The sequence below is a fragment of the Coturnix japonica genome, chromosome 10 (assembly GCF_001577835.2).
Source record: "Coturnix japonica isolate 7356 chromosome 10, Coturnix japonica 2.1, whole genome shotgun sequence".
In the NCBI taxonomy this organism is placed as follows: domain Eukaryota; kingdom Metazoa; phylum Chordata; class Aves; order Galliformes; family Phasianidae; genus Coturnix; species Coturnix japonica.
The window spans coordinates 5,921,167-5,935,207 of record NC_029525.1 but is presented as its reverse complement, the minus strand read 5'-3'; the positions used below and the strand labels follow the sequence as shown (position 1 = coordinate 5,935,207).

General features: G+C 41.7%; 1 protein-coding gene across 1 annotated transcript in view; it reads left to right on the top strand.

The window, feature by feature from the left end:
• The first annotated feature begins 559 nt into the window (after positions 1 to 559).
• Positions 560 to 14,041, top strand: part of MINDY2 (MINDY lysine 48 deubiquitinase 2) — a 31,047-nt gene continuing 17,565 nt past the window's right edge. The window contains exons 1-4 of the mRNA XM_015872404.2: positions 560 to 1,309; positions 8,550 to 8,607; positions 10,028 to 10,092; positions 13,508 to 13,666. Of these exons, the coding sequence (XP_015727890.1) occupies positions 692 to 1,309; positions 8,550 to 8,607; positions 10,028 to 10,092; positions 13,508 to 13,666 (900 nt within the window). The 5' untranslated portion in view covers positions 560 to 691. The remainder of the gene's footprint in view (positions 1,310 to 8,549; positions 8,608 to 10,027; positions 10,093 to 13,507; positions 13,667 to 14,041) is intronic.

The following is a 14,041-nucleotide window of genomic DNA, read 5'->3' as shown; positions in this document are numbered from 1 at the left end:
TGCTCCTACGGAACGCGTGTTTCTCAGCTCCCCAGGAAAGTTTTTCATTAGTGTTTGTGAGGAGCAGCGCTGAGCTGAGCTCACAGCTCAGGAGCACACGGAGCTGGACGGGAGAACTACGAGAGCAGCAGCACGGCCAACACGAACCGCATCTAAACGGTGTGAGCGACCAAAAGCTGTGGGCGACTGCGGGAAAGGAGGAAATACCGCCGTTATTCTGAGCGACTGTGTTAGTTCTTAAATCACCGTCTTCACCACAGCCACCTTTACCATCCGAGAGAGGCGCTGAACAGCCGCAATGAAGCGGCTCTGACACCCCACAACAGAGCGAAACCGGGCGGTGTCCGGACTCGCCCCGCTTTACCTCAGCCCGGCCGGGCAGGACGCCCCGCCTGGTGCCGCCCCTTCCGGCCTCGTGTTGTGGCGCCTCGCCCCTCCCGTTCGCTTCCCCTCGGTCCCTCCGCTTCCCGCCCCCTCCGTCTTCCCGGCCCCCGCCCGCCCTGGTCCCGCCCCGGGGGCGCCCCCGCCCCGGGCCCCGCCGTGACCCGCGGCCGCTCTCCGCTCCCGCCCACGCGTCCCCGTTGGGGCGGAGCCGCCGCCGCTGTCATGGCGTCTCGGGATCCGTCGGCAGAGAATCGGCCGCTGCGGTGCCAATAGAGCGCGGAGCGGCCGGGCGGCCGCCGGTCCGGGCATGGAGAGCCTGGCGCAGCCCCCGCCGCCTCCGGGCCCGCTGAACAGTGGCGGCGGGGGCACCGCCGAGCGGCTCCTCCCGGGAGAGGCGGCGGCCGGCGAAGGGCCCGCCGAGGAGGGCGGTGGGCGACGCAGCCCGTCCCCTCCGCCGACCCCCGCGGCCCCTCGGGACGCGTCTCCCCCGCCGCCCGCCGACAGCGTGGGGCCGGCGCTCCCGGAGAGCCCCGGGGCGGCGCCGGGTTCGGAGAGCGGCACGGCGGGGGCCGGCTCCGGGAGCAGCGGGGCCGCCAGCCCCCCGGGGGAGGAGTCCCGCAGCTTGGACTCGCTGGAGTCGTTCTCCAACCTGCACTCCTGCTGCCCCAGCAGTTCCGAACTGAACAGCGATGCCGAGGAGGCGGTGGAGGCCGCCCCGGGGGGCCCGGCCCCGCAGCCCGATGCGGACAGGCCCGCAGCGAGCGCGCAGCTCCTCGCCTCCTCCAAGGAGCGATTCCCGGGGCAGTCGGTGTATCACATCAAGTGGGTGCGCTGGAAGGAGGAGAACACGCCCGTCATCACCCAGAACGAGAACGGCCCCTGCCCCTTGCTGGCCATCATGAACGTGCTGCTGCTGGCCTGGAAGGTACGGCGCCATCGCGGGGAGGGTGGGCCGGGGCCTGCGGGGCGGCGGCCGGAGCACCTGCGGCTGTGTGCTGCGGGGACAGCGCTGCCTGCGGGCCGAGCTGCTGCACTAACGGCGAGCTGCTGCCCCACGGCGCGATACTCGTGTGCTGCTGTCGTGTACGGACTCGTATCCTGGTCGCACTGCTATAAAAATCAAAGTTTAGGAGTCGCTTTTCTGAACTGTGTGTGTTTTTGTTTGTTTGCTCGGTGTTTTTTTGCAGGTGTTTTCGGGTTTCTAGTGAATTTTTTTGTTTATAATGCTGGAAACTTAAGCGATGTTTTAAGAAACTGGGTTAATATTAAAGAGAAATACATGGAGATCTTACAAAACGCGAATTTGCACAAATAACTTAGTGAATAAGAGGGATCCGTCTGTGGAGTTCTGTGGCAGAGGTGGTGATGAGTGAATCAGGCCGTGCTCAAGCAGTGCTATGGGGCCTCACAGTTCTTATGGTCTGAGTGTCGTTGTGCGGATGACTTCCTGTGGTCTTAGAGTAAGTCCTTTATAACTTGCACGTCTTTAAAATAGAAAACTCAAGTATAAGGTGTATCATAGCTACTGATGCTTATGTAAAAAGTGCCACCAGAAAGGAGCTGTTACACTGTGTGCCTTACAAAACAAGGGAGTGGGGCCTCAAGAATTGCTGCTAATGCAACCCTGAAGGATTGGTGTGAGGTGATGAGACCTCAGAATAGGGAAACCTTGTGAGAGTGTTTTGTATGTATAGAATCAAGGGAAAGAAATGGGGTATTGTAGTTGGAGGCTTTTCAGAGACGTAACAGGTAATACAGTATTTTTGTTTTGACCTTTTTCCACTAAGAATACGTTTATTCTCAGAGGTGGTCTTTCAGGAGATTAATGTTGGTTGGGGCTGTTTGTCTCTGTACACTTTCCTGGGCAGAATAGCTCGTGGATCAGGAGGAAAGCTGTGTGTTTCATGATGTAGCTATTGAAACTTTGCTGAGAGCAGCATAGGGGAGTTGTGGGTGGCACAAAACTGTTGTATTATGCAGATTTTGCCTACTTCAGGACGACGTTTAGGTCTTTGTAGACTTCAGTAGTTAATGTTTTCATTGTATGCTTCCTCTTTAATGTATAGAGATGAGTGCAGGGCCTTGAAGAACTGGTTCAGTGTCATTCTTTGTGGTGGTGGTGTTTTAGAAGATCCCAGGATTTATCTTTTTAAGTGTTCATTTAATGGAAGGATATAAATGGGACAGTGCCGTCCTTATTGTGTGCTCTTAATTTTAAGAGGTTTTGTTCCTTAGTGTTTTTCCTTTCCTTCCATAAATATATAATTACTTTCTTCTACTGCCATCTATCCAGAACTTTATCTGACATTCTGCTTTGATCAAATGCTGTTAGCAAGAGTGAATGTGGCATCAAAATTTAGATGCTTGTGGAAATGAAAAAACCTCATTGGATTGCCCTTATGCTTTTTGTTGCTGGGATTATAGAAACGGTTATCTGTAATTCTGTTTATGTAAAACCTCAGCAGAATTTACATTACTTGAGGACAGCTTGCAATTCTCCATTGTAGGTGAAGCTGCCAATATCTGATTTGATGTACTTCAGGACTTCTTTGTTAGTTGGTTGTATATCGCCCCTGCTTATAATTAGTTCTCTTATTTAGTGCTTCTCCAAATTATCCTTTCTTTTCCCTAGTTTATAGGCAAGAACTGCTCTGACATGGTTTGCAGTGGCAAGCTTTTTGGCGGCTCACCTGTGTGTCACTGTCAGTTGCCAGTTATACACTAAGGCTGATGATGGGCTTCCACATTGCTCCTGCTTCTCCTGAATTAGAATGAACACAATTGGGTCTTGTAATCATAATTTGGGAATGAGGGAGCAAACCAGGGGATGAAAATAGGCAAAGGCAGAGTGAGAGTATCAGAGTATGTAGCAGGTGAGGGGAGCACTCGGCTGAGGGAGAAGACTGTAGTGAAAAGGGGAAGGAGGGGAAATTAAACTTGAATAGAGAATAATAAGGTGGAGAGTTTCATCTCAGTGCCTCTTCCCTGAGTTTGTTGCCAGCCTTCCTTTTCAGAACTCTATCCTGACACAGCTGAGTTTATATTTCCCTAAAGGATGACTAAAAGTCTCATACAGCTTCAGATGATAGGTGTGAGTGCTCAGAGCTGAGAAATGTTACGATTACAGTGCTAGTTCTTAGGTTTTTTGAACACTTCCAATTGAATGTCCAATTACATGCTTAGCTTATCCCAGAATGGAAGTGATAACTTTGAGATCCATCACTGTGTGCACTAGTTGTGCAGTAGTGAAAGCTGAATTCACATTGTGCTGAGTTGCATGTGGCCAATTTGTTTAGAACTGAAATTGTTATTTATTTCTTAATAGTCTAAGCCATCATCACGGAAACATTTGTGCCTTAAAACAAACTGAAATGCTTGGATATATTGAGAATCACTTTTTCAGGCATTTCATTAAATGAGCAAAATTCATAGCAACTATTCAATTTTTACTGTATCTTTGGGAGGTACTTTTGAGATTAGATTTAATATCGTTATTTTATGATATGAGTTTAAAGACTGCTTCAAAATAATTGTTTCTTTAAGTGTATAGCACCTGTATATTCTTATCTGTGAGATTTGGCAGTGAGTGAGTGTTTGGAAATTCTGATGTAGTAGCACACATTGGGATTGTTCAGTAACTTTGCAATAGAAGCAGATTTTTTGAAGCTAAACTTGCTGTAAAATTCTCCCTCTTATATCCAGTGCTTCCAGGGGAGTCTGGACACGCAGCTCTGTGGTGTCGCATTGTGCAAGTTATGCTTTCAGATGTTAAAACTGTGAAACTGTGTTTTATTCTCTCTCTGCAGACTGCTTGTAGAGCCCTTAGGAGATGGAGCTGAGGGGTTATTAATGAAGTGTTACCGAAATGCGCTGAGTCAAAAGTAACCAAAAGCAGTGTGATAGAAAGTTGGATATTATGTAGCTGCTGTGAAAAGCAGTGTGGTTATATTTTAGGCTTCTGCCACAGAAATGAAAATGGGAGTTGAATATTGAAGTAAAAAGTTCAAAATATACATAGAAGCAGGGTTTTCTGGTATAGAGAGGCTCTGGGTACCATCTTTCAGCTCACTTCAGACTGCAGACTTGCAGTTTTTCTTCACAGGACCAGCTTACACTGTGCTTACATTACGCGCTTACACTTTGCAATGCAAAGCTTGCTTTTCCGAGTCTCCTTCTGTGGTGTTTGTTAGGTGTGTCCCACTGCTTCCTGATACCTTCTGAGATTACAGTGAACTTAATTCTGTGTTCTTAAGATCTGCTGTGTGGTGACCTTCAGTTGCTAAAAGCTTAGTGAATGTGCAGTTAATTCTGCTCCCTGTTCCTCAGGTGGGTTGTGCACAGAAAATACTTACCTGAAACAGCCAGAGAAAAGAGGTCACAAATCATTTTGGAATATAAAATAAGCTTAAACGAAAACATTTTAATACAGATATAATTAATAGTACTAGCACTGAAGCCTTGGAAAGTGAGTACACGTGGAATATCTTCATGCTACAGGCTTTTGTGTAGGAGAATAGTTCCAGTAGCATATATAAATGGTATCTCTCAAAGTTATGCAGATCACAGCCATATCAACAAAACAAGGTTTGGGGAATGATGTTCCCTACATACATGGTTCTTCAAAAATTTCTTAACTTGGAACTATGAACTACCTATTTAGATGACTAACAGTTACATAAGTAAACGTTATATAACCACTTATGCTTAGATCTATCCAAACTGAGGTGCAGGAACAGGTAGGGTAAAAAATTTCCTGCTGGAAATGTTCTGTTTGAGGTTCTCATAAAATAGCCTGTTTTTCAGTGTAGCTCAGTGCAGTGTGTTCCTGCTGTACATGTTGGGTTTGTTAGAGTAGCGCCTAGTTTGACGTCTGGCCTTGGCCCTATATGTGTGATCTGCTTCTTTTTATTGAGCTGAACCTCCTTATGGCCAGAATTTGCACAGATTGCTCATATGAACTCAGCTTCCAAGGATGAGATGGCAGTGAGCTCCTGATGAGCTCTCAGCAGAGGCCTTGGCAGCCTTCCTCCCTGCATCTGTGAGATGAGTTGAGCTTACAAATCAGTGGCCCTATAATTGTGTGTTTTGTAGAGCAGGAAGCCTGTTTGAAGGGACTGAAAGAAACCTGTTTGGGGAGGAAGATATTAAAATTACCAGGTGATGGTAGAAGCTCTCAGGTGATTGTGATGAGTTTATGAAGCTTTCTCTGCAAGGCAAAAGGTGGTTGGTCCTGTGTGGAGCCAGAAGCTGGACTCAATGATCCTTTTGGGTCTCTTCCAATTCAGGATATTCAGAGTCTGTGTGTTTGCAAGAAAGGTGAGTTGTCTTGCTGGGGCGGTTTGAAGCCGTGCTAACCTCTTCCCAAACACTGAATTCAGGAGTAGCAAATAAGTGCCTGGATGCTTTCCCATTAACCTACCGTGGGGAATGTGTTTTAGTGAGTGTGCTGGACTAGGTGATCTCCAAAGGTCCCTTCCAACCCCTGTGCTTACATGTAAACATAACTAGAAACTTTTAGTGGAAACGTCCCTTTCTCTATACACAAACACAGACTTTGGAAGTGTTAGTTTCAGTACAGGACAAAATCACTTAATTTTTAAAGCCTTAAGCTGGGAGAATACAGTGGAGATTATCTAAAGGTACAATTTAATTTTCCTGTCATTGTCTAACACACAGAAGCTGCATGGGCTTTGTCAGACTAACTCTTCAGTATGAAAATTTATTTATCAACTACTTCTTAATTACAAGGGTGACTCAACTGTACTTCACATAGTTGGGTAATAAACATTTCGTTTCTTACTCTGAAGAAAAGGAAGGAAAATAGAAATAAAACTAGCCAGTGTTAGGAAGAGAGACGAGGAAACAGCAGTAGAAAAGTATGGGAAATGGGTGGGAGCTGAGGAAGTGCTTTTTTCCTAAAATGTGACTACTGTAGCAACGAAGCTTTGGAGTCGAGTGGTAAATTTTCTGTCCTTCAGATTAAGATTATTTTGGGCACCAACTTTATCTATTGCTGCTTTCTTCTGCTGATAAATGCGTACACTGACTGATGCTATGTGATTTTTTTCTATTTCCCCTGAAGTTTTGAGGTATTGTTTTCTTCTCCTTAGGAATGCTTAATGAGGCACTGAGCAGCTGGCAATGTCATGTTTTCTGTATATCAAGTCAATTCTGTTCCAAAGTACTTCTGACCAGGTTGGAACCCCCTTAGTTCACCGTAGAGATTTGATTGAGGTCCCATGATATATGCCATGTCTAAAATTATGCTGTGAACGATTTGCTTAGCATTTAATTAAGCAGTTAATGTTGGGATTTAGTTTGTGAAATCATCTGACTATGGGAAATTCTACAGATATGAGTAAAATTAATTTGCTTCTTCAGTGAAATAAAATTGCTGACCATGACCATTTGAGAGAAAATCGAGATTTATAAGCTTATAATCCTTCATTTAATCAATGAAGTATGAAACATGAATATATTTATGCCACAAATACGTGGAACTTAAATGCAAACGGTGCAATTATGTTTTATAGTTGCTGTTGGTAATGGAGGCTTCTGGATTCCTCAAAGTGGTGCGGAGCAGGAATCCCCAAGTTGACCTCTATGGTTAAAAAAAACCAAACAAACAAGTCAAACAAAAAAGCTGACCTCAGTCTTGAAGAAATCATCACACTGTTCCTATTAATAGCTGATGTAGTGTGCTGGATTTTCTTCATGTGATGCAGATACAACTGTCCTGTTCGCAATCCCAGAGACATCTTAAAGGCTCTGGGTAGTTGAAGCAGTTTAGTTCTGGGCTGCTGGACATGCAGCAGTGAACCAGTCCAGCTCTATCTGGCTCAGGGGCGTGCAGAGCCAATGGTTGCTCAGGCTTAAATGGTGTCACTGCGGAACTGGGTGTGTAAGAATCAGCTTTTCAAATCTTTAGTGTTGTTATCAACACGGCGCAGTGTTTTGTGTTTATGTGCACACTCCAAATGAATGTTATGAGCAGGTTCAAAGGTTACTTAAACTTTCCTATGTCTGGGGAAGAGGTTAAAGCATTTTGTAAGTTACAGTCAGTTGTTTCTCATTTAAAATGTGTTTCCAAAGATTGCTGTGCCTTTGAATGCATGACTGATTTTTCTTCTTGTTTAATTCCTATCATTTAAAGGTTTATTTTTTTTTTCTTTCCAAGTAGCAGAACTAATTAAGCCTTCTTTCTTGCAAAGTCATGCTTCACTAATTTCCTGCTTTACTAACAATTTATAACCCCTAATCTTTAATTCCCTTGCCTTCTGTGTTCGTCCTTTCATTTCCTTTCTTCCCCAGATGCTTGCAAGAACTGTGTTCTTCTTTCAGGAGAATAGTGATTGGAGTTGAGGAATTTCTGTTTGAAAGAGCTTCTAGTACTTGAAATACCAGAATTTCTTGACTTTCTTTAGTATGGTGTTGAGGAGAGGATGAGAAGATGAAAAACTGGAGAGTTAAAAAGTAGAGGGTGGGGGGGGGGGGAGGAAAAAGCAAAAAAAAACCCCACAACCAACCCAAAACAAGTCTGAAAAGTCCTATGTTGCTCCTGCAGATATTGATATACATGGCTTTGTGTGTGTGTGTTCTTGGGCTTTTATTGCAGGGAGTTATGTAAATGGGAATGAGCAACCAAATGTTTAACCAGGATTCTGGATGGATGAGATGAGTATCTAAGAAGGTCTGAGCTGCTGCCAGAGTGGTTAGTTTTAGCAAGTGATGGTGACAGGAATGGATCAATGGAGAATGGAAGTTTCAGCTACCGAGTTGTGTGGTCTTGGTCTCCTCCGTATTGGAGTGAAATCAAACCCTTGTTGTGTGAGCATGGGATGAGATGCTGGGAGGTCATTTTCTCAAACTGGTATGAGCATTGTCTTTCCTGTTCCACAAACTGCTGCTGCCAGGTTCTCTGCAGCCTCTTGTGTGTTCCTGGGAACTTCCAAGTTAAGACCGCTTAAGAGATACACAGAATTGACTTTCTCAAGTGTTTTCATCCCTTCTCATAGCTGTTATTTAATGAAGGCCAAGTAGGAAAATGCTTTTAAAAATCAGTAGCCAAATGGGATCAGAAAACTTCAGGCTAAAACATCGCTGTTAGTAAGTTCTACATTGCATTGTTTTGAAATCTCACAGACAATATACTTGTATTTTCACAGGTTAAGCTGCCACCAATGATGGAGATCATAACGGCTGAACAGCTGATGGAATATTTAGGTTAGTGATCAGTTTTCACAATAGCTTTCTGTTGCATATTGTGCTTGTTAGTGAGTATTAGGACTCTTACTTTTTTACTGACATTCTTTACTCAGTTTTACTTGAATGTATATTTCAAAAAAACTACTTGTGGTGTTCAGTAATTCATGTTTTAAATCACAAGCTATAAAAAGTCTTATGCACTGCTTTCCAAAGTTATTAGTCTAGTCATACAGTCGATGCAGCTTAGTTTGCCAGCGTGCTGGTAGATTTAAACTTAACCATAGAGTGGAATGAGTGAATTGTGCCTTTAATTGTCAGCAGTAATGTTAATCCTTGGTACTATGACCCAATTAAAATAACATGAAAAATGAATTTAGTTGTCATGGTGACTGGGTCTCTCCTTTGTGGGCATTGTTCCATTACCAGAGTCAGTCTGCAGCAAAGCTGCAGCCGTTTCATCTGACAAGTCTGTAACTTCAACAGTGCACAGTGATCCAGATGTTAAAAGTGCTTTTGCCTTAGTTCTGAAGCTATATGCACCACAGCTCTTTGTAACCTAACAAATGTAAAATGTTTGAGCTTAACGAACTAGCTAGGTTTGATTTTTTTTTTTAAGCAGGAGAAAAGGAAGGAAAATATAGCGAGTTTTTTGTTTGAGAAGGAGGTAGCTTGTTCATTTTAAAAATATATCACTGAATCTTTCAGTGGCAGAAAAAAAATGTATATTTTAAATAAGAACTGTCATTGCCTATGTTAAACGCTTTAGTCATATTGATAGAATAATGCTGTCTGAACTCACTGCCTAATCACAGTTGGCTAAACGTGTATCTGGAAGTGTTTTGTTTTGAAGTCGCATGTTACCTTCTGGAATTATCTTGTTTGAATTTCAGAATCACTGTCTCAAATTCTTGAGGCCCCTGTTCAGTCAGCATGATCGGCTGTTGCCCAATAGTTCTTCTGTAGCTCATTAATAACCTTCATGGTGTAGGCACAGGTGGAATACAAGCCTTTTGAAGTTACCAGTGCATGGAAACGTGCTGAAATGTTTGTAGCATCAGTCAGGATGCAAGTCTGTGTTTTTAAAGTTGTATTATACAATTCCATACCTTTTTGTAAATGGTTTGAATTTATATTTTTAAGTTGAGGTGCAGAGGGAACATACATTTCTGAATAATTAGGAGACTGGCATGATAGTCAAAGTGATTATGGAATGCTGTTTTAGTAATTACACTTGTCATTTGACTTGTGATTGTCAATATTTAACCTTACTATTGTTTTATTTTTATATTTTACTCTATACTTTATAATTCAGGCTATAAAACAGTGGCATCTCACTCAATTAAAAAAAAAACAACCGACATGCTTATGATTGTTTAGCTTCAGTCATAAGTATTCATAGAAATCTTGAGTAAGCTTGATTTTGTTTTTCCTTTTTCAGGAGATTATATTCTTGATGCAAAACCCAAAGAGATATCTGAAATTCAGCGTCTAAATTACGAGCAGGTAAGAAGCCACTCCTAAAATACAATTGCTTATGTCTGCTTCTTTTTTCCTCACCTAAGGTTTATCGATCTGTTACTACTTACTGTTAGTACTTTTCCCTATTCTATAGGGTTGGTGTATAGTATAAGTTATGTATTTCCTACTAGTGAAGAAAAATTTGCAATCTTAACACACAAATCATTGGGTTGTTTGTTTGTCTTTTTGCTTGTGGTGAGTGTAATGTAAGAATTTGTTCCTATTGATGAAGGATAACATGGAGGTACACATGAAAGTGTGTAAAAGAGTGGCTGGTCTTTGAAGTCTTCTGTTTTGCATTTTTTAGCACACTGCATTCTGTGATCTCTGTTAGACTGCAACTGAGGGTGTAGGCAAAACAAGATACCTGTTTTTAAGTGGTGATGGAGAAAAATGAGGTTGATTCAATTTATAAACATTGATATTCTTCTCACTGATGCAGATTTCTGTGAGCGCTGTGTGCAGGCTCTCGTTCATTGCTGGTGAAAATGCACAGCTCATGGTGGTGACTGTTGAAAAAGTGTTTTGTAGCTGAGAGATTGCTCTGTCAAGCAGTGTCGCTGTGCTCTGTGTATTGGTTATAGTTTCCTTAGAGGTAAATTAGAGGCATTACTATTGGAGCAACCTAAGTATCATGGGATAGTTAAAATTAAAATGAAGATTAGATGTATTCTTTTCAGAATCATACAGTATGTGCTTTGTATCAAGTGACATGAATTCTGCTTGTGGTATCTGAATTAGCTGTTTTTCTCTTCACAAAAGATTATGTGTATTCCTGCTAAAGATTATAACAATAATCAACTACCAGGAGCTGAAGAAAATTATATACCTGGTTAAAGTACAACCTCTGTGGCTTTCCATTGCTCAAATATATGGGTTTACTAAGTAAATGTCACAAATACTTTCGGTAAATGTGCAACTGTGCAATTTAAAAAAAGCAGCCCCAGTTCTGGGAGTGTTCTACATTCCATTCACACGTACCTTCTAGTTGCACAAGTCATGCTGCATAAGAGGGGAAAAAGAAACCAAGTAGGCCATGAGTCTTCTACGATTATTATATTTCACAAGCATTGGAACTACGTCTTGGTGTTTTCTTTATCACGTCATAGCAGGTAATATTCTTTACCCCAAATATTATGGTTTTTTTCTTACAACATAAAAGAAATTCAAGATTATTTTTGTGATGCCTGTATTTGTAAGGCTGGATTTTAGGGTAATTTCAGTATGATGACGTGGTGCTTTTATTCCTGTTGCAGCTACGATTTTTCTTGCCAGTAACAGGATACCCAAGAGTATTAACCAAGTATTTAAATGAAAGTTGGATTTTAGAAACAGTAAAGCAACAAGTTTTAATACACCGGTGTTGTGTAGTTACATCCTTACTTATTTGCATTTACTTATTAGAAATCTGTTACTTTGAAATAGTACTGTTCAGATTATAGTGAGAAATTTGTAGTTCTTTGGACAGCTTGATGTATTTTAGCTTGATGTATTTTTGCTTTATAAATAAAGTAAACATTAAAAAATAAATGCAACTAATGCTGTGGGTGTGTGATCTGATGTGTGTGAATGGCTGGTGCTTGTTTGTCATAGGCTTGCAATATCAGAATAGCATTGTTTCTTACAAAAGGCCTCTGATAGGATTTAGCACTTGATACCTGGTCTCTACTCATTAAACATACTTCTAAATAAGCTGTTCTTGTCTGTAGTAATAGTAATACAAGCAATACAACAATAGAAGTCTGAGCCTGATCCTGAGACTTTCTTAAGATCTTGATTTATTCTAATTTTTGTGACCTTGCAAAGTTAACAAAAGCATGCAACAGGGTGTACTCAAATAGTCTTACCTGCTGCCTTCCTGGTAAAGAAACCTCACACAACAGCATATCAGGCAGTAGGTCTGCCTGGATTCAAAGAGAACTCTCCCAAATGTGGATGCTTTGTGTTTGTTGTTTTGTAAAAAACAAAACAGAAAACTTCAGGAGTTTTCAGGAGTTGCATCTAAAATATTACTTGAGAACAAACCTGTTGTTCTACTGTAATTTTGGTAAGAAAAAGAATACATTAAAACTTGCATACCAGCAAGCATAGCTTAATTCCTCCAGCTCAAGTGCTGAGGTTGGCGAGTGTGGGATTTCTGCTTTGTACCATAACTAAACCCACTGCTGTGTGTGCAAAGTAATGTGCAGGGGGTTGTGGGCAGAGGTGTTGTATGTGTGTCTGCTTACAGTTTTCATATTCACCTTTTGTTTCTGTCATCTGGGGAGGATTGTCTAAAACTTCTTCAAGAATTAACTAACCTTTATTTCTCTGACAAATGCAGATCTGTTAAAATTGGATCATCTAGAGCTGGTGATGACATTTAATTGATCAGTGTTGTATGCTTTAATCTGTGTGTTCTTTAGAATACCAAGTTACAAGATGCACAGGCAGACTTCTTAGCTTTCTGACATATAGTGAGGTCTGACATACACTGATAATATACAGGCTTTAATTGGCATTCTCCTCTATTAATTTGTCCATGAGCATGCTGCAGAAAGGAGTGTTCAGATTAACATATTGGTTATGTTACTGTATAGTAGACTCTGTGTTTTTTGAAGTCAGCAAGTAGTTTCTGAAGTGATAAAATGACATCTCCCCATTCCCCGATTGCATCTTGTTAGCCTACCAAGCAGCTCTTCATTACTTCTTTCATAACCTGTCCTATATATCCATTTATTCACATAGTTTTTTCTTCCCTTCGTGACTACATTAATTGTGCTTCTTTCCATTAACTGTCTTATAAAGGAATGCAACACAAAAGAAACTGTCTTTAATAATCATCATGTTGACTCTGAATCTTCACTGTTTCCTTTTCAGTCTACACTTCTGTATTTTGTTGTGCCTTCTTTTTTGTTAAACCATTGTTGCAATTCTGAATTCCTCTTAAGCAACAAAATGTTACAAAGCCAAGCAAACAAAAACCTCTTCTGTTCCCTGAATCTTCTGCAAACACCTGGTGTACCTTCTGATGATGCTCCTTGTGGATCCCTCTCACTTGGTGGAAAATTCTGAAGACTTCTCAGCTGTGTCTTTATTGTGACCTTGTGGTAATTGTAGCACATGATTTTTTTTCTCCTTCATTGTGAATAAACAGTGGTGGATGTACAGTGAGGATACAAGTGGTAATACATTTTCTTCCACGCGGGCATTTTATACAAAAATGAAATTGAACTGTGTTGTATTGAACTGTGCACTTTGCAGTGGTGTACATAGTACAAATGTAGTACAAACATGCATTGAAGCGGTTCTGCAGCAAATTTCCCTTTTTCTGCTTTTTTTTTTTAGCAATATTGACTTGATGCGTAATCACCGAGTGTACCAAGCTCTATTCAGTGTTTCTTTTTCTCTCTGTTGGCAGAATATGAGTGACGCAATGGCGATTCTGCATAAGTTACAGACAGGTCTGGATGTCAATGTGAAGTTTACAGGTGTCCGAGTATTTGAATACACCCCGGAATGCATAGTGTTTGACCTTCTTGATATCCCATTGTACCACGGATGGTTAGTGGATCCCCAGGTAACTTTTTGTTTTCCCCTCCCATAATCAAACCAAAAATAAGTTATTCAAATTTTATTTGGGGGAGGGAATTTTCACTGGAGTCATTAATAATGAATGTGGTGACTGATATTTTAGAATCTGCTCAGAAAAAGAAATGACTTCTCCTCAGAGGAGTGAATCTAGATAGTGATTTTCTTATTTTTTTTAGTGCAGTAACTTTGTATGGGTTCAAAATCTGCTGCATTGAAAGACACAGAACTCATGTAATCAGTTGTTCTGGAGGATGGAGTTGCCCTAGGGTGTACCTACCACTCAGATGCTTTTGGAAGCTCATGAGAGAACACTTGAAAGGAATACAGGGTTTTTCCCTCTTTTCTTTACTCGATTTACATC